Genomic DNA, 21,794 nt, shown 5'->3' with positions numbered 1-21,794 from the left:
CATAACCGAAAGACATGTAAATCGAGTATATAAAATGACATAAGTAGGCCATTAGTATCAGTTGATCTTTTTTTGATATGTCATTTTGTAAAGAGGCTAATGCCTATTGAGAAGTTTCAAGCTATCCAATTTAGATCTAAATGGTCTCATTTTATTTAAATAATTAGTGGTCTTACGTTGATTGTTTAGTGTTTCAGCCATTACAAACCACACCCTTACTTAATTCATCTTAATTTATGGAAGTCTAACAATAAGAAAAAGAACTGGTAATGGTCCAATTGTCGCTCAATGGTGATATGGAAGAAGCAATGTTGGGTGACCTTAGCTTGCATTTTTTATAACCAATATTATTAAAAAAATAAAATAAAAAAATATTAAGGTACTCTTAGTACCGTGGTGCCCTCTGTGATAATTCTTATAAGTTATGGACCATTAAAGTCTTTGTATGACTGTAATGATTACAAATGGCATTACGATACTTTTGTATTACGGTACTAAGTACGGTAATGACTATTACGGTACTGCGTACCGTAATGACTATTACGGTACTCTTAGTACCATAATGGCCTTTGTGACCATTACGGTCATACAAATATCGTAATGAACTATTACGGTACTCTTAGTATCGTAGTGACCTCTGTGAGCATTACGGTCATACAAAGGCCGTAATGGTGCATAGCTTATTGGAATTTAGACCATTACGGTCTTTGTATGACCGTAATGCTCACAAAGGGCGCTACGTTACTAAGAGTACCGTAATGACTATTGCGATAATTCCAGTAAGCTATGGACCATTACGGTCTTTGTATGACCGTAATGCTCACAAAGGGCACTACGGTACTAAGAGTATCGTAATATTCATCGCGGTACTGTTAGTATCGTAATCCTTGAACAGATATTACGGTCTTAAAAAGATCGTAATAATATATATATATTTTAAAATGCAAGCCAACATCACCAACAATATTGCTTCTTCCACCTCACCATTAGACAACATTTGTCTTCTCCTAGAGTTTTAATTACTCACCTTTTCCCTATCTATTTTACTCAATTTCTGCTCCTCTAATCATAGTTACAAAATGTGAATTGTAGGTTGTAAGTAACTTTTCTCATAACTCCAAAATGTTATGTACCTAATCAATATTTGTACCTTGTGTTGTATTAATACTTATAGACCATTTGTACCCTGAGTTATACCTTTTATGACCAATGGACCCTGAAATTGATATACACATAGCAATTGACATACAAAGCAATTCACATACAAATAAAACTTTTCATACAAAACTTCTCATATGAAACAGTATAGGCACTAATGACATCTTTACACAGATTAAGCACTATTGGCCTCATTACAACAAATAAAACCATACATCCAGCCATGTACACATCATGAACATTTTCGTCGTATTGGCAGCTTCTCGGTCCACAATGGTAATTGCAACTCTGTATTAAGCTGTTCTGCTGTTGTGAGCTACTCTTCTCCTGTCTTACAACATGAGGGCGCAATTGCCACCTGGGCTCCTCTGGTTGAATCGGTATGGGGATGGGTTGTGTATTACTTGGCCCCTCATCTGGTCGAAAAGGATGTCATACTAGCACGTTATCATCCATTTTATCATCTAGCTACAATTCTTCAAATACTTCTTCCCCTGCAATTTTTGGGTCATATATTTTAAGTATTTGTAATACTTCCTCAGCTAAGTCCCAATTTCTTGAATTGCAACCTTCATGTAGAAGTTTAGTTGCATGGTTGACGTCCATAGGCTGCATCAAGTCGTATCAAATATGAAATTAGATTGTTGAGACTTCTTAATTGTATTAAGTTATATGAAATATGAAAATAAATTATTATCATTCTATATTCATCGTTATAACATCGTTGTGCATATTTGGAAGGACGTTTTCTAAATGGATTATGGATCAGGGGCCTAGTCCTTAGTTTGTACCATTCGACGTATTCTCGTGTCGGCTTCCCATTGTACATATCTTCATCTGCCTGACAAAAATAATCTAAGCGGTTCCTCCACATATCGATTTTATCTCTAAGCTCATCTCTTCAGTTGTCAAACTTCTGGCCCCTCCTCTCCCTCCTCTCCTATTGCAAGGGATATGATGTTATCCCTTGGTGACGTCCAAATTGCCGAAGCGTACGATCCAGCATATACCCCTCACAAATGTGTCCACATATAAGGTATGTGCGACACAAAGCCCATAATCTCTATCATCTGCACTTTCCTCTCCTATGTCAGGATAATCGTCGTATGGTGTCCATATGATCTATGACATAAATAAACAAATTTAATTATAAACATCACAAATTATAACAAATCGTCGTATGGGGTCCATATAATATAACAAATTTATCTATACTGACATCACAAATTATCACATCACAAATTTATCTATACTAACATCTCCTAAAATTAAATACATTATAAATAATCAAAACAAATTATAACTATACTATCCTAACATCATTTATCCGCGCATTATCAAACTCCTGTCGCCCCACCAGACCAAATTTGTTAGTGTTATCAGAGGGGCCCACTTGAGGGATCTAGGTTGCCCTGCCCTAATTTTTTTTGGAATTGGGCCCAACAATTTGAAATGCTCGTAAGCCCAACACTGAAATACATGTATAAAAAAATAAGAATCACAACAGGATGTATCTATCGAACTTTATAAAAGTATTAAAACACTAATATACTACAATTATCAGCAAAAGGGTGGCTGAGCCACTTAAGTGTTGATGATAAGCATGAACAACCTTTGACAAGGCTCGAAACAAAAATGCTAACGCAGCTGCATCCCATGCATACTGACTAGCTACGTCGATATCCTCAAAAAGTTGTAAGTAGATTGTAGGAACTGTACCATTTGTGGAATTCGTAAATATTGTATACCTGACTAGATATAAGAGGTAGGCACGAGTGTATCATAGAAGAGTAATACGATTATAGTTATGTGGTATCTGCCTAATCGTGTTCCTCAACCATGTCAGTCGGATAAAGGAATGGCTATAATTAGGTGGCAATTGTCCTATCATGCGGACTATGTGTTCCTCGTAGTTCTCCACTCTCCTCACGGTTACAGGTACACCGATCACCTTTAACTGAAAAACTTTCCATGTATCTTCAAGTGTAGGCATCATCTCTTCGATGTCTACATTGAAGTGCCCCGTGTTCATCTCAACACGTCACATCTCGACGATTGTAGATAATGTGCCGCGGTCATGTCTATTCATTGATAATATAGTCAGAGGATACAATCCCGATCTCCTGACCAAATCAATTTGGTCGTTGTTTGTTAACGGCTATACAACATTTGCATTAGGCTTCTCATCAATCATGAGGGTATTTTTTCGATGCTGAAATAGAATTTATCATTTTCGATACTTAAAAAAAGAAAATATTGATTAACTAATATTTGATATATGTTCTCTTTGTCTAGTGAGCAATGAAGGAATCTCAGGACGTCCAGGGAAAGGTGCATCTTTTGCCATGATCGCTATTCAAAAAGCAATCATACATAAAAAACCTTTGTAAATCAAAAAGGAAAAACTATTCATTAATAAACATTTTCATAGTAAATGACACAATAATATGATATTTAAATGTCCTAACAAGTATTTCTTAAGTCCATGATGAATTTGATATTTATATTTAAAACCACTATATCCGAAACTTACACTCCATTCGAAACATGCATAAGCTAATTTTATTTAAAAACATGTCTAACTTGGTGTACATTTATGCCAATTCTACTTAAAAAAGCTTAACTTGGTGTACATTGATATCACAAGCAAAAGGAAACAAATTATTCAAAGATGACCAGCAAGATGCATTAGTGGTTAATGTCTACAACTTACATATTTCACATACTCAACAATATGGACAAATTTCAATGACAACATAATGACATAATAGCATATGATGTAAATTCTACTAAAAAAAACATGCTTAACTTGGTATACATTTATGTCAATTCTACTTAAAAAATGCCTAACTTGGTGTCATTGACATATGCTAGCTTAAGTTGCACAAAATGCGGGGAAGGATTAGCCAATAAGGGAATGAAGTCATTTTTCATCCAACGCCTATGATACCATCACAAAAGCTTGAACAATATTTAGTATCAAATCAAATATCAGATGATGTCATCACAAAAGCTTGAACAATATTTAATTTCAAATCAAATGTTATACTTTTCTTGATAATAAAGCCTAGGTATGTGTTGAGAGCTGATTCTCCAAATATAATTAATATTAGAAACCCTACTACATTGAGATATAGATATTGATGTTTTCACTCCTTACAAATATAAGTCGGCAATGATTTCTAAACATTTCAAGAAAGATATATATGATTGATTTTTAATTTTATTTCTTCTTATTGTCATTGACATATGCTAGGTTAGGTTGCACAAAATGCAAGGATGGATTATCAAATAAGGTAATGAACTCATTTTTCATCCAAAATACAAGATATCATCACACAATCTTGAACAATATTTACTTTCAAATCAAATATCAGAAGATGCCATCACACAAGCTGAAACAATATTTAGTTTAAAAATCTTTGTTTTCGAATCGAGCACAGGTTTTTTGAGCAGCAGCCTTTTGGGTGAATATCAACCCATAATATTTTATTTTTTGAACAAATTGAAACATGAATTTTATAACTACTTCGATTATCTTTCAAACCCACCAAATTTCTTCAAGAAACATTAGGGGGTGAAGAAATTATTGAAAGAATGGTGGAAATTATCAAAAACCTAAATACTACACCATTTCGATCCAAGAAATTAATCACAGATATTGGAAATCACAGATAATGGAACAAATCACAGATATTGGAACAAATCACCGATCTGTTGAAATGAAAAGAGAGAACAAAGATGTTGTAATTCTACGTGCTCTGAAATTAATATTGTACGATTGGGGTTTATAAATTCAACAACAACTATTTCTTACCTGAAATAACAAGGGAGAGATTGATGAATATGGAGAACACCGCAGCAACATTCTAGTGGCATAATGAAGATCGTAATCTTGGGTTGTTTTGGATGAAGACTGTAATCTTTAGTTCTTTTAGGTTAGAGTTTATACGGCTGAACAAGGGAAGTATTATAATACTACGAGTACTGTAATACATTTTAAAAGTTTCTATAAGGTGTCCTGCGGTACCCGTAGTACCGTAAAAAGCTTTTGAAGAATTACGGTACTAATAGTACCATAATATATTGCAAGAACAATACAGTACTCATAATACCGTAAATTAAAATTGCGGTGTTTTTAGTACCATAATTCTTATTACGGTACAAAGACTACTGTAAAAGGTCGTTTCATCCAAAATTTCACGGAAAAAGGGTGTGGGTGAGGTTTTAGGAAGTTGGGTTTTTTTTTACAATTTTCTAAAAATATGGGGTATATTAGTGATAACTTTCTTTTTATTTATTCATTTATTTATTTATTTATTTATGAATTGTTCCCCTTAAACTACATTTTCAACATCGGATAGATGGAAATTTATTATTTTTATATTTTTTTATTTATTTTAGGCATGGTAGAAAAAATTAAGTGGCATAGTAGCCAATCCTTTTAAAACATATCAACATTAAAAAAAACTAAGGCATCTCTCTCTCTCATGGGCCCATATGCTCGTGCGTGTGGGTGTGAGGCCTCTCATAAAATACTTAAAGATCATCATTCTTTTCTTCTTATCTTTTATGAGATGCAAGAGGGATACAACATGTGGATTTGTGTTTGTGAGATAAAGATGTTGAGCATTTGGACTGTTGTTCTTCTACTTATTCTTCTAATATTATGTCAAGAGGAGGGACTTCGCATTGAACATTTGGAAGTAATCATCTTCTTCTTTTTTTAACATTGATTCAATACATGTTTGCTTTCCAAAATAGCGAACATCCCTATCTATTAGGTTGTTTAATATTCACTATTTCGATCTCCAAAATAGTGAATATCCCTATTTATTGGGTTGTTCAATATTCACTATATCGGATATCCCAAACAATCAAGCCCGTATGCTGTTCGACGTAGTGAATATTGAACAACACAACAGATAAAACCTAGAAAAAGATGTACTTGCATTGTGCGTCATTGGCAACATCGAACAACATGTTCATGCTGCTCGATATTGCTAATATCGAACACCCAATGAATTTAGTTTAGGGTTATCCAATATTGTAAGCATTAAACAACCCAATATATAAGGTTGTTCGTTATTTTGGATATCAAAAATAAGTTGAATAAACGAAAATTAAAAAATTAGGGAATTTCCACATGTACGATGTTGAAAATGTTTAAGCGATTTCAAAAAAAAAGGTGTCGGGTGGGGGCTGTCTCCATGTAATTTCTACAAAAATGTAGAGCATATCGTAATATAACAAACTAAATATGTTTTATACATGATTTTTCTTTTTCTTTTTTTCATCTCTATTGTATTCAGCTCGGCCCAAGCCCCTCTTTAGCCCAATCTAGGGCAGGCCAGGAAGGGCCAAGGCTAGCCCAGCCTATTTCCATCCCTAGGGAAATCACTTGCTTAATTATTTTACAATATATTTAAAAGGTTTAGAAGATCCCATTTTTCACGGCAAGATTTGGTCTTTAACATTCAATTTCATTAAAATACTTTCCTAAACTATTTGTTTCTAAATTAAAATACTTTCCTAAAATATTTGTTTCAAAATTCTCAAAACCTTGTAGGGATTGGAAACCTAAAGAACTAGGGGTGTGGTAGTTTGACCTACTTCATTGTCATGCTAAACTACAAAAATAACCATAGTTGGTCAAAGTTAAGAATACGATACTACCAAATGATGATAAAAACCCCTAGTTCCATATTGTTAATCTTGAACAATTAGGAGTATTTAGGTCATTAAATACTTTAGTATTCCCGACCCTAAACAACCACAGTATTCGTGTGACTTAGCCTCACATAAGTAAATCGAATTACTAAAATACTCTTGATTGGTTAGGATTCCAAACCTTGGATACAGACACTATGGGAATTTTGAACAAATCGTTTGAGGAGCCACTTTTATGAAATTAAAATTAAAAAGTATAACATGCAATGAAAAAGGAGATCTTTTTAGGACTTTAATGACATCATAAGATAGTTGTTTTATTTTACTTTTTTAGTTTCATTCTGTTTTAGTTCATTTTCCAAAAATATATTTAAAAAATGACCAAAGAATCCCTTTGAGGAATAGGAACCTTAAATAAATAGGGGGTGTTTTGATAACTCATTTAAGTTGATTGAGACAAATAGAAAGAACATTCTTTATTGTTCTAGCTTTAAATATGGAACATGTTCTTCATATTAAAATGATAATACCCAAAATTATTGAGGATTCCAAATGTAGGAAATGTTTTTTGTACTACAATATGATTTCAAGGTTCCTAAAATAGAACAAGCAATGTATAAAATGTGCATGAAACAAGTGGCTAGAGGGAAATGTTCCTAAATGTGAGGAAAATAGTACTAAAATATGACAATATCAGTTAACAACACCGGGCTTACGGTGACCTGGGGATTAAGAAAGGCTAATGGTAACTGATATTGTCAGATTAACAAAGTACTCTTAATTGTTTGGACTTCCCAACAACACCAAACAAGGCAATCTAATAATGTTAATGTTTTTTAAGAAGTACTTTATTGAAATAGAGATTTAAAATTAAACCTTCAAATGTAATTTGTGATCTTCTGACCCTAATTTTGTAACTTGTAATTTGAATTTCACCCTGATTTGTAACTAATGCCCAAATTTCAGTTTAAGAGAACACACAAGATGTAGATGAACAAATGGGTGCGGCGAAACTCTTTGAAAGCATTTCAAATGCAATTTAAGTTTTTACTATGGATATTTACGCTTATGTGCCCTAAATCTAATGTTAGCGTACATGGATGTCACAATCATTCCTACTCTTTAGATGTCAATTGGATGGCTTGGGGTGAGTCACAAAGTCCAAGAAATTTGTTTTCAAGAGTTTGTGTCTATTCAATGATACTCTTACAATCACCTTTTTTAAAATTTAAGAGACAAGAATGATTGTGATTTCCATATACAAAAGATAAATAGTCTCTTTGTAGACAATCCATGTTGTAAAAATTTCCCTAATTTTTTATTTTTATGTTAATACATCTTTCTTTTTTCCCAAATTCTCACGCTTTGGACCTTTAAGGTCTAATATGGTAAGACAATTCATAGGCTCGGATCTTGATGATCATAGTTAAGACTCGAAATAATGACTTCGAATATTCAATCTCCAAAGCTACTCGAGTTCAAAAAAAATTGAGAAAGTGTTGATTTCGACTTTTAGGGCTCAAAGTTAAAATTTGTCAAAATGACTTTAGATCTTGAAGCTCTTAAGTCACTTGACTTTTAATTTTTTCTTTGTGAAAAAGTGCTTATTTCAAATTTTTAAGATCTGAAATCAGAATTTGTTGAAATTTCTTCAGTTCTTAAAGACCCGAAGTCATTTCGACATGACTTGGGACTATGAAATTATAATATAACTTTGACTTCAAACAGTGAAGGTCCAAAATTATGATAAAATAATTTTTTTTCGAAACTTGAATGCGTCACTCTACAAGGTTTGAAGCCAGGACAGGGGGGGGAGGAAGGGGGGTGTTTCCTAAAAAAAAAAAAAAAAGAGAGAAAAAATGCCTATAAACAAAAGGTTCAAAAAAAATCATTCATAATAACATTTGCGTGAGAGTAAAATTATCTTTTTACTAAATACAAGTGTGGGATATGGTCATATCTAAAATCATCCACTAAGGGAAATTTCATGTTATATGCTATTGATACTAACATTGATGTTGATAAGTTTTCTATGTTAGTTGGGATATCTATTGAAGTCCAACTAATTGAAGGCTCTTCGTTATATCTTAAGTTTGAGAGGCATGTGATATCTATGGGATTTCTATTTGGTGTGAGATTCATAAATATATGTATAGGGAATAAGAGAGGATATACCGAGTATGACCTATTTTATAACTATATAGGAAAGATGGATTCCTCTAGAGAAAGAGGCAGAGACTTTTATGTGTGAGAGGCAAGGCCTCTACATGGAGAGAAGTGAGCTTTCTTTAGAGAGAAACACTACAAGAGTGACTCTTTTAGTGTGATATGATAGTTTATTACAGAGAAGCAATTTCTATGAAGATTTTGGTTGATTCTCCATTTCAGTGAGATAAATTATCTGTTGCTCTCAAGGTTCTTGTCCTAAATAGTACTTTAGCTATAGAGTATATATGGGGAATCGACAGGTGATATCAGTTAGGATAGCTGGTATACAACAGTTGCTCAACCAGGTTTTACCGAGTGTTAGAAATATCATTCTATGGCCCAAAATATGTGATGCAACTTTAATATATATATATAATGAAATTCAGTTTGTCTTGTCCATGATTGTAATCCTTTAGATAAACTAGGTGAATCTTTGTATTTTAGAAAAGTATACATATATACCATTTATTTTTATGGCATATATAATTTATATGGGAAAATTGTTTCATACGGGCTGGACCGTATTTGTACAATATACAGTCTAGAGGTATAAAGCATCCATCTTAAAGATAGATGCAAATAGATGGTCTGTCTAAAAACAAGTGTAATTAAAGGTCCAAATGTTTTCTTAATATAATTATTATTTTTAGTTTTTAATTTTTTATTTTTTTCACATATTCATGATCTCCATGTTAAAAATTATATATTAACTAAAAATTAGGATCAAATTACATATAAAAAATATATTTATTGCCAAACCCATATCTATCTATTATATATTAAGCGAGAGACACACCCTCCCTATTCCTGCGCCAAATGTCCCACTATATTAATAACTCTCTAATATCTATATCTTATGCCCATGCATATATTTACCTCTCATGTTTCTCTCTCCTGTTTCCTAAAAATCAATTTCCTTAAATATCTCTCCCCCATCCTCTTTCTCTCTCTCCCAACGTCATATTTATCTCCCTCTCTTCTTTCCTTAAATCTTTTCCCTATAATCAAATCTTTTTTTTTCCCTTAAATCTATCAAGCAAAGACTAAATCAAATGCTGCAGATACAAACCACATTGACTCTATTAAAGGAAGTAATAGACTCATTCATCATTTTATTAGGGAATTTCATATTTGCTAATCAATTCTATAAAGCATTATCTAATCAATTCTTAGGGAATTTCATACTTGCTATAGGATTGTATATTTATGGTTTATGATTTTTTTTTAATGAAAGTAGTGTTTAATTTCGTATAAATATTTAGTTGTGTATTTATGATTTTTGCATTTTTATGCATTTCTTCATTGTTTTTGGCTACATTTTCGATCATTTCCATCATGTTCTCCTTAGTTTCTATGTGGAATTGATTTTTATTTTTGTAGATCTTTAAGTGATCTATAGAAGCTCTAGCATGATTCATTGATTGAAGCTCTGCAAATTAAGTACTTCGAGATGTTCTCAACGGATCTACTGTGAAAATATAATTTTAAGCTTTCAAGGTAAGTAATATTCAATTTTCTCTATATTTTTATGCATACTTTCATTGCTTTTGCCTACATTTTCGTTCATTTCTATTGTGTTATCCTTAGTTTCAATGTGGAGTTGAGTTTTTTGTTTTGCTTTGTTTAATATTATGTAGAATTGAGTTATTTTTTATTGATGTTGTAGTTCTTTTAGTGGTCTACAAGGTAAATAACATTCCGTTTTTTTTTTGCATTTTTATGAATTTTTTCATTGCTTTTGCCAACATTTCGGTCTTTTTCATCATGTTCTCCTTTGTTTTTATGTAGAATTAATTTTTATTTTTTTTTAAATATTATGTGAAATTGAGTTATTTTTGTTTGTTTTTGTTGATCTTTGAGTGATCTACAGAAGTCCTAACATGATTTGTTGATTGAGGCTTTGTAGTTCATATTGTTTGAGATGATTTGAGTAATATTTGCAATATTGCTGATTTTTTTATCTATTCTCAGTCATTTCTTTCGATGTGTCTCATTTGTAAATAAATCTCAGATCTAATGAAATCCTAATTGCATTTCTTGATTGGAGCTCTACGTAATATCATTTTGGTTCTCATTTCATTGGATGTGAAGACACCTCTTTTTTATGAAATAATTGAATCGAATTCTAATAAATAAAGAATATTATAATATGAGTATTCATTAGGTAATTAAAAAAAATTATATTCTTGAATTAGTACTATACATTAAATATTAGCATTAACACATATAACATTTGCATTAATTCAGTTATTAAAGCTGCTTTTTTAAATTTCTTCGTAAATGTGCATTTTGCCTTCATTGTAGATTTTTCAAACTATTCAAATAAGCTATGATTTTAGGTAATTATAAAAATATATATTATTGAGTTAGTACTATATATTAAATATTTTCATGTCTGACTTTGAGATTAGGATTTTTATTTTCAAATACTGATTCCATGGACACGATTTATGGATCTAATGTGAAAATTGAATTTTGGGTAATATATGCAATCTTACATAATTTTTTATCTATTGTCAGTTATATATTACATATTACATTTTATTTTTCAATTTTTTTTTGTATTTTCTATATTTTTTTTGCAACTTCTGATATCCGCCATGAAATTGGAAAAAAAAGTTGCACACGCCATAGTACTATTTTTATTTTTTCTTATTTCTTTCATTTTTAAAATTTTTAAATTGACATTTTCTTAATGGCCTATTTTATACTATTGAATAAGAATTATATTTGATAACATAAATAGAATATATCAGTAAGCAATAATAAAAATTATTTAAGGGTGCGGTTTCTATAAGGTTGCAACCTTAAACAATCCAATTAAGGCTCACCTCCAAATTTTATCATAACATGTAATTTTGTTGTAAAAAATCTTAAGATTATCTAAAAATCTATTTTCATATCTAATTAGAAAATTTTAAACTCGAAAAATGCTTAAAATCAAGGAGATCTATAAACATATGAAAAGCTTGAATATGAACAGTCTAGATAATGTGTTGCAAGATGCACTATTTTTGAGACTTAATTTTTTTTTTTTTTTTTATATTCATACATCTCGATGTCGAGATGATCAAATAGAGGGTTTTCCAGCATTAAAACAACATTTCCGATAGATTTTTGAGGTGCATATGTAATTCTACATTTTAAGGTTGCAACCTTATATAAACTTTTCCCATTATTTAATAGGCAACATAATATTATATATAGAAGAATTAGCAAACAAATTATTCTATTTAATATTTAATAAGAATTATATTTCGCAACATAGATGATTAAATATTATTAATACTTTAAGTATAAGGATTTAAAAATTTTCTTTTTGAAATTCGGTATTTACCAATGTATATAGGTTCATATCATTTTTTTTTTTTTTATAACAAGGCTAATGCTTTTGAAGTATGCCTTAATAGCCTAATACATTGGATATAGATATTAGCAATACCTTATGTTTTAAAGAACTATTATATTTGATATTGGCATTTAAAAGACCCTATATTAATTTTTCTCCGACTATTATTTATATAACTTAATTCTCTATCACTTTTATTAATGCAATTTGAATTATTTAATTTTTTTAATTTATGCCAAATGGATATGAATTAGTTAAATACTTTCAAAATACTGTATCAAATTTATAATTATTTGATAGAATATTCAATTTTAAAGATAAATTTATTTTTTAGTCTACCTGCAATCTTATTTTGTCACAAATAGTATATTTAAATTATTTATTTCTTTCATAATTTTTAAAAATTATAATTATTTAACAAAAATATTTAATTATGAAGATAAAATCAAGAATATATAAGATCATATTTTATTTAAAATATTTTTTAATGATAAACATGTTTTAAAAATTAATATTAAATATCACGTATAACACACGTACATATTCCTAGTTTCTATAATATCGGGGTTGGTCGTATAGAAGCCGTGTCCATTTATATTTTATTTGTTCCAGTAGGGTTTGTACTGGCCTATTTTATTTCCTCCAACAATGGGGTTCTTAAATCTTACTTTTGGTTCTCCGGATTCAGATTTTCAATGAGTTACATTTAAAAAAAAAAAACGAAAAAAAAAGATGCACTCTGACATTGGGATTCATTCACATTTATGCTTTTTAAGCTAGATAAGTGGAAATGTTAAAATTTAGCTGGAATTTAAACGATGGAATTTAAACTTTTGGGGTAAGTTGTTTTGAACAAGTCCGCAACAGGCTCGCAGTTCCCCTGTGTGAAACCTCCTGGTCGCCCTCCAAGCTAGCCCACACCTCCTCCTATAGAGGTAGATTCATCTCTCTCTATTTTCCTCTCTCACGCACTCTATCCATCATTCTTCATTCTCTCCCTAAATCACACCGTCAATTTCTTTGGGGTTTTTTCAATTTCTCTGAGAGCAAATTCAAATTTCTAGAGTAATGCCCTTCTCTTCAACTTCCAATTTCAATTGTGGGGCTGTTTTCATCAGAAAAATTTATGAAATTCAGTGCACATACACTCTGAAAATGATACATTAAGATGAATAAGGTGCAATTATGTGTTGAGGTTCAAATGTCAGTGAGATGTTGCTGATTTTGGATCCAATACTAAGGTCTTGGCCAAACCTGACGGAACCTTGAGCATATACATGTAAAGATACTGTGTTCTTTCCTCTTTGCATATCTCTAGTTTTTTCTTTAAATTCTTTGCTAGTGTTAGGTTAAATATTTAACCTCCTAAATGTTAAATGTGTTAGTTTCTATCTCCTTGTTACATCACATTTTTGGGTTTTTTTTTCCCCTTTGTCCCTTCATGTTTTTTTCCCATAGTGGTAGTGCTTTTTTTTGTCCCTTGTCCCTTCATGGTTTTTTCCCATAGTGGTAGTGCTTGTGCGTTCTTGACAGATTTTGTTTTCAGTTTTAATATTAATTATACTTTATACGCCCAGAAGACCTCAGACCTTATTTGCCATGACCCTCATCAAGATCTATGTAAACTAATATGATACCTTATACTTTTTTAACTTGTAAGTGTTAACAGTGAAATGGAGCATAGGATGTTCTGATCTGAAACTTAATCTTGATATAATGTCTCCATAAAACCTTCATTATTACCTTTTCTTGACAAATAAAAATTCATTTTTATTCATTCATGGCAAAGTTGACTAGATAAAATTAGATGGATGACTATTTATTGCCATACACGCTTGAGGCACACCTATTTACTTGTGATTAAGGCCGTTGCTCTATACATGAGCCATGGCACTTTGATATCGGGACACGAATTGTTTCTTGCCCTTCCGTGTGAGTTAACTCCAATCATGACGCAATGCCCTGCGGTCAGATTTCCGTCCATTGGGAAGCCAGCCTAATCTGCATGTATGCTTCGACAGAGAAATGAATATGATGTGGACTTAGGGACAATACCCTCAATCATCCATTTCCATTTCCATTTCCTTTGGTTGTGTTTTTCTTCTTTTATTACTAGAGCACAGTGGTGGTTGAGATTTTTCTACAACACTATGAACCAACAATTTACAACTTCTGAAACATCCAAACTTTTGTGTTTGGCATAAAAATCATGGTACTTCATTTCGGTACATTTGTTATCCATTACATTTGTATTGAGAACCTGAGGTGAATAGTGTCAATGTTTAGGTTTCTTGTGTGGGACTTTTGCTTGTCTTCAGTCCTCAAGCTAAGTTTGTGAGGGTCATATAGTTTGGGTTCGAAATAATTGTGGTAGCATTATTAGCTTTGAGTATTTCTTGGTGGGGAAGATCTATTTCTTGCATTTATGTGCATTTTTCAGTACTTAGTACCGAAGAAATATATAAAAATGCAGATATTAAACAATTCAAGTATATCTAAGTTGCAAAAATTTATCAAGTTATATTTCTTAAGGTTTAGTTCTGATTTAATTATAGCTCTTTTGGCATAACTTCATAATCAAGTTCTCTGAGTAAAAGTTTAAACGTTTTTGACGGTTTAAGCTTGCTTAGGATAAAGAGAGTATAGCCTAGATTTGCATAATTAATGCATGCACCCCACATGCTCCTTTTATCAACGTGAGGATGTGATCGATTGGCTGCCACTGACTTGCATATTACCACTTTACTAGCATGTGTTGTTATACAAGTGTTATAGGTTGGTTGAGTTTTCTCGTTTAAGAGGTTGTCAGTTGCTTTATATCTGTTTAATGGAGTGGGACAATAGAGTCGTTCGTCTGTTCTTGTCTTCCTTAGCTATAGGCCTATAGCGTTAAATTGTTCTTGTGCTGATTTGTGATACAATTACCAAGAATGAACATAAAATTACTTTTTACATAACTTTAATCTCAACTATAGCAATGTTTGGTCGTTGACTTAGATCCATCAAGTTCATATCTACAATGACTAACCAACGGAGAGACACAACTGACCTCGAAAGAATTAAGAGGATGGTGGTAATTTATGCTGTATATGTGGCCAGTTTAAGTGCAGTTGCCACAGTTCTAGCTACTGCTTTTCATAGAAACAGGGGTTGCAATCGAAAAGCATTAGGCGCTAACTTCCATTTCTCCATAATCCATACGGATGAAGTGAGTTGTCGTAACCAAATAAGAATGAGTCGAGCTACCTACTTGCAACTTAGGGATGCTATTGGTTATCTCTAGATGAACAATTGGTTACATTCTTGCACACAATTAGTCACAACTTGAAGAATGGGAAGATAGGTCATGAATTTGGGTGCTCAGGGGAGACTGTCAGCCGACACTTCAATCGCGTGCTGAATGCAATTCTAAGACTCCACCGTGATTACATCCACTGCCCACAATTGGCTACACAATCAGAAATAAGTTGAGATGAGAGGTTTTGAGAATACTTCAAGGTAGTTTGCACTTTGCGATTCCAAAGTTCTACTCATTTCATTCCAAATTTTCAATTGTTAGTTAGTTTCTTATTTGGTCATTGATTGAAATTTTGGTCTATGTAGGACTGTATTGGGGCCATTGACGGCACCCACATCCCCGCTCTTATTAGTCATTATCTTCAAGGTAAATATCGGAATCACAAGGGCATCACATCACAAAATGTTATGGGTGTTTGTTCCTTCAATGGAAAATTCCAATATGTCCTTGAGGGCTAGGAAGGTTCGGCATCGAATTCTTATTCTTCAATATTCACTCACATGTGCGTACCCTCTTCCTGTGCCCCCTGGTAAACATTATACTCTTTTATATATATTCAACGCTACATATACTTGAGATGATTAACATAGGCTAATTGTTTTATAGGAAAATATTACTTAGTCGATTCTGGCTACCCAAATATTCAAGAATTTCTCTCTTCGTACCGCCATACACATTACCATAGGAATGATTTCAATCATGGTAGTCAGAATCCTCAAGACTAATAAGGAATTTTTCAACAAAACACATGCTTCACTTCGAAATGCCATTGAACGTGCCTTTGGTGTCCTCGAAGCATGGTTCCCTTGAAGGTTGCCACCAATTATCCAATTAGGACCCAAGTGAGCATAGTCATTGCTGTTTATGTTGCATAATTTCAACATGGAAGTTGATGGTGAAGTGATGAGGACGAGACTTCCTCAATCAGAGACATTTAGGAGGAGTCAGAGGGAGATGGGTGATTGGGCGAAATTTCGAGATGAAATGGCAATGAAAATGTGGAGGGATCATCTTGGCATTGCTTAGTTTTCTTCTTGTTAGTCAACTGTTGTTTTAATATTGGATTTTTAGTTTGTTAAGTACTATGTATGTCATGTTGAGTTCGTGTTTTGATGTAGTCATGTGTTGGATTTGTTCTTATGACCATGAAATATTGCTTTCCAAATAGCTGTATTGCTGTAGTGTCTTGGAACATCTTCTAGGTTGTCTGAGTGTCATTTTTATCTTGCTGCGATTGGGTGCAAATGCATGAGAGAGAGAGAGAGAGAGAGAGAGAGAGAGAGAGAGAGAGAGAGAGAGAGAGAGAGAGAGAGTCTGGTTTCTTGTACTAAAGGGAGGGGGGATGAGAGAGAGAGTCTCTAGTTTCTTGTACCATTGTAACCTATAGAAGACATCTTTGGTGCCATTATGTGGGTACTTTAGGCGCCATTATTACTTAATCTCAATGAGATGCCTTTCTTTTCCCTTTCTGTGTTTTGTCTTTTCTCTAAGAAATACCTGATTCTGCTCTTGGTGTCTTATAATCCAGTATAAGGTGGTGTCCTACTTATAATTGCGACATTGCCTTTCATATTGGATTTGACAGCAGCTATCGTGAAAAATACATATACATTGGATTTGATGGAAGTTGTTTCCAGCTATAATTCCAAAAAGGTTTCAGTGAGTAATGCTTCAAGTTAAGATGGTAGAATGCTGAGCTTTGGTAACTTGACTTAGTAATTTCAGAGTAAGGACTGCTGTTTTAGTATCTGAGGGCTGAATCCCACTTATTCAAATGAAGAAGAATATGAAAAAAGTGAATATGGAGTTAGTTTCAGTTGCAAATTACCAGAAAAACCTCAGCTTTGTGTTACCTTATTGTGGTTTTTAATTAGTTTGGCACTGGACTGTTATGAATTTGAAGTGAGATACATTACATTATCATGTTTGCTTCAAATAAAACCTTAAGGGTATGCTTGTACTTGTTTCCCTTATAATTGGTCATCATGAGTGGTAGAAGGATGCAAGAACCAATCCCTTGTGGCTTCTACTGCATCAAGAATAGTCATATGGTTAAAAAATGTCCATTAATTCAAATTGTGAACAATGCATATCAGATGTAGACCTACTGCATGTGTCCGGCTTTAACTTCAGATTAACATCCAACTTATGCTAAGGTAACTATAAAATCTGATAAACTTCATAACACTTATAATTCAGAGACATTAACAACATTGTCTTAGCGGAAATTTCTCTTGGCTAATTAGTTCTGGAGACACATATCATGAGTAATGATCGATAACTTGCTTCTTATTGCTTTCTTGTTTTGATAGTAAACAAAATGGCTACATTCACTGAAGATCAGCGTTATTTATTTGTGTTTGCGACTGAGAATGGAAGTTCTTTGAACACCCTTGTCTGGCAAGGGAATCAGCCAAATTCATTTCCTGCCAAGTGTGTGTAAATGGCCTATTCCTCTCAGTACATCTCTTGAATGCTTCATTGAAGGTGTTTATGAATCTCCATGGTTTTTGGCTTCCTTTGTAGACCAAGCAATGGGGTTCATGTAGTCCCTTTTGGTCTTTTCTTTATTTGAATCACAGTGATGAGCAGGGCCCTACTAGCTTAAGTTGATATGATCCAGCTGTGATCGAAAGATGCCCCAAGTCGAGCAGGGCCTGGATTGTCCACTAAACTTCCATAAGATATCATCTTTAGGACTCCATTTTGTGGTGCTTGCCATTTTGGTGCGTGGCTGCCATTTTGGTGCTCTAATATCTCTTGATGTTATGCACCAGACAATTTTATACCATTGTATATTAATATCTGTTTGGTTTTTGGTTAATGCCCATGAAGCAGACATACTTGCGACTTTTCCATATCTTAGATTTTAAAATTCTACTGTTTTGTTCCTTTCTCAAAGACCATGGAATTGCTGAAATGAGAAGTGTCCATAAGATCAATCCTTTTTCCTTTTAGTGGCTTTTGTGGGATAACCACTACAGCAGCAAGCCTCTACTGATGCTAGCTTAGTCCAAGAGAACCAAAGGGTTTGAAGAAGGACCAAAAATCTGTTGCCTTATCACAATCCATTAGTAACTGCCTAACATTTCTTCTTGTCTAATGCACATAATGCATTGATGTGGGATTTGGATTCCTATGCTGCAGGGGTCAACAGCCATAGGAAGAGCTGAGCACAAGGCGGGTCTTTAGTCGACTAGATCCTTGAGACTTCCCTAGTTGTTTGATCATCAGGATGGTATTCTGTAAAAGGATCTTGATATGCTTACTATCTCGACTCCACAGAAGGTTATCTTCCATATCTTTGGGTATGTAGACTGATTGTGAGTGGTTTATCGACATACAAAATTCCTCTATATGATGAGATCTCGGATTTCATCTAAACATAGGGCACCACAATGTCTGGTTTTAGCTTGCAGTGAAGCATTCGGAAACAGGGAGTTAGAGTCATCCACAATGGCAGCCAAGACAGTAAACGATCACCCAAAGTATCTGTACCAGTCTGTAAATCTTTCCAAGAGCGGATAGTGTACTAAAGACTTCGCAGATGCATCATGAGCTGTATTAATGCATTTTTAGGCCCTTTTAACAGTTGATTTCCATCTTGCAGATTTTTAGCATACCTTCCATTTCTGTTGGATCCATACTTATGCTCAATAGTTGACTTCCATGACTAGTTCTCTGTGTGAAATTCGACAGTCCTATCCCAAGGAGGGCCATATTAAATTCTTTCATTTTTCTTATTCCGAGTTTACCTGCCTTCTTTGCTGCGCATTGATTCCCATCTCACCAGGTGGAACTTGTGATGTTTGGAGGAACCTCTTCATGGGAATTCTCTTTGAAGCTGCTCAATCTTGTGAAGAATGGACGTTGGCATTTTGAAAGGCAGCTTATAGTACACGGGGAGGTTGGAGAGTAGATTTAATTATTGTGATCTTTCTCCAAGAGACAGGTATTCAATGTTGAAAATTTCCGCTAGTCTCTCGATCACTCTGTCACATAAATATTTTTGGGGCTTGCCAATGCATAATGGCAACTCAAGATATTTGTTTGGCAGGACACCATACCCCTGCAAATTCTCTGAAGTGTCTTAAGTTCACATATCTCTACCCCTTTGCTGGATGATGTTGTTTTGTGCATATTAACTTGAAGCCCTGCTTCCAATTCAAAATATTTCAGATCCAATCATGATGTATCTGCTTTTTGAATAGTCAGCTCACAGGATCACCATCAACATACTGAAGGTGGGAAATAATAGGCCCACGAGGAGCTCCTTGAAACCCTTGTAGTATATTCTGTTTCTATACATTGCTTGAAGTTTTACTAAAGATTTTTGCAACTATTTCAAACAGAAGGGTTAAGGGAACTCCTTGTCAAATATCTCGTTAGGATGGTAAAAAACCATAAGGTTTGTCATTGATGAGGATTGAAACACTCTTATTAGAGTTGCATTTACTAAAATCCTATTGATTCGCACACCATCTACTTGTTGAAATCCTCTTAGAATGGGAAGAGATAAGAAGGATTATGCATAGGATTCCCACACCATTTACTAAAATCATTGAACTTAAGCCTTCTTATCTTTCTGAAATCTGAAGTAAATATGTCCTTGAAGCAGCTGACTACTGCTTGTTGAGGAATCCATTCAGCATAGTTCTGAAGTAGAAGAAGTTCTTGAAGAATCTGACAATTGTTTGCTCGACCTTGTTTCACCATCGCATGGAATTTCTACTTCATGTCATGTTACCTTTAGTTGAAACAAGCAATGAAGCACTGTCCTAACAGTGCTTAGCACTTTACTTGACAAAGTGATCTGAGTTCTGAGAAAACATGCAAGTCCTTTTTCAGGATGGGTGGACAATATGAATATCTTGTTTGCTTCCTTGCTGTTTAATTTGACGAGGGATAGTGAACTGATCTGTAAAGGATAATATTTGTTCTTTTGTTTGGGTAGGAAATATGAGTACATTATTTCTTGGTGTCAAAAGTTGGATACATTGTTTATAGACTGATAATCTATTTCCTTTTCTTCTAAAGTCTCTCAATGGTTTTGTAAAGCTTACTCTCAAGTTCCATTTACAAAGTTGAGATATTCTGTGCTTTCTCTATTCATCTTTGGTTTCCTATCTAATGATTGAGCACAAACATATAATATAGGATAGGATTCTGGATTGGAGGATATGTCTATTGAAGCGAAATACTTTCGGTTCTTGAAGATTGTTGGAGTGGGTTTCAAGGCAAGGGCAGAGGCAGGAGGGAGAATGTTGTTTTTGAAGTTGGGCTATAGCCACGAGGTCGAGCTGACAGTGCCACCTGCAGTTCGTGTCTTCTGCTTTAAACCCAACATTGTCTGTTGCACAGGTATACACTTGCAGAGGGTTGCTCAGTTTGCGGCTTCAGTGCGGAGTTGTAAGCCCCCAGAAGTGTATAAGGGAAAGGGAATATTGTATCTTGACGAGGTTGTTAAGAAAAAGCCAGGAAAGAAGTCCAAGTGAGAGAAAACTAGAGGTGTTGTTTCTTTTTTATTGTCGTTATTCATATGCATTAAGATGAGGTCAGATGCCTGGTGAAGGAGGATGTGGAGTTGAAAGGCATGGGTGGGAATGAAAGGGGCCTGGAAACATTTTACTGTTAGAAGATGCTGTTGTACTTTGATTAGGCTTCTTTTTGTTCTTTTCTTTTTTCATTTTGTTTTAACAGTTTTGAAAGGAGAGGTAATTTAGATATTTCATGAGCAAAGAAGTGGTGTCGAGGATTCGAGTTGATGATGAATTGCTGAAGAGGCTTCTCAGAGTTGCATTTACTAAATAACTAAGCATAAATCATAAATAGTCTTAATTCCATTAATTTGTATTACTAATCAGATGGAATTATTTAAATAAAATTTATAAGTTTATTACTAAATAATAAAATTAATGTTACCTATATAATTTTATATTAAAATCATATTATTATTTGTCATTGAGAATTAAAATGATTATGAATTAAAGTTTCTATTAGTAGAAGTCTTTAATTCTAAGAATCATAATTAAATATTTTGGACATGTTACAATCTAATAAATACTCTCATTGGTCTACTTATCATTACCTATATTAACAAAATTTAAAATT

At 33.3% G+C, this 21,794-nt stretch overlaps 1 protein-coding gene across 14 annotated transcripts; it reads left to right on the top strand.

Annotated features, from left to right (window-relative positions):
• The first annotated feature begins 13,218 nt into the window (after positions 1–13,218).
• On the top strand, positions 13,219–21,422 carry LOC110007489 (ribosomal protein L6 family protein). 14 transcript variants are annotated; one of them, XR_016044061.1, is made up of 5 exons: positions 13,219–13,320; positions 15,750–15,883; positions 15,989–16,185; positions 19,477–19,635; positions 20,841–21,422. XR_016044061.1 is itself a non-coding variant. In XM_088851488.1 (2 exons), exon 2 carries the CDS (start codon positions 20,864–20,866, stop codon positions 21,176–21,178), a length of 315 nt encoding a protein of 104 aa, XP_088707614.1. In that variant the 5' UTR covers positions 13,219–13,320; positions 20,841–20,863; the 3' UTR covers positions 21,179–21,422. The 14 variants fall into 14 exon arrangements, 6 of the variants coding, with proteins under 6 accessions (XP_088707614.1, XP_088707616.1, XP_088707618.1 ...); XR_016044062.1 differs by having other exon boundaries at positions 15,383–15,883; positions 15,989–16,212; XR_016044065.1 differs by lacking the exon at positions 15,750–15,883 and having other exon boundaries at positions 15,989–16,212.
• Positions 21,423–21,794: the final 372 nt, after the last annotated feature.

The sequence above is a fragment of the Amborella trichopoda genome, chromosome 11, assembly GCF_054954075.1.
Source record: "Amborella trichopoda isolate Santa Cruz 75 chromosome 11, AtrichopodaSantaCruz75HAP2 v2.0, whole genome shotgun sequence".
Taxonomy (NCBI): Eukaryota; Viridiplantae; Streptophyta; class Magnoliopsida; order Amborellales; family Amborellaceae; genus Amborella; species Amborella trichopoda.
This window is presented reverse-complemented; position numbering and strand designations above follow the sequence as displayed.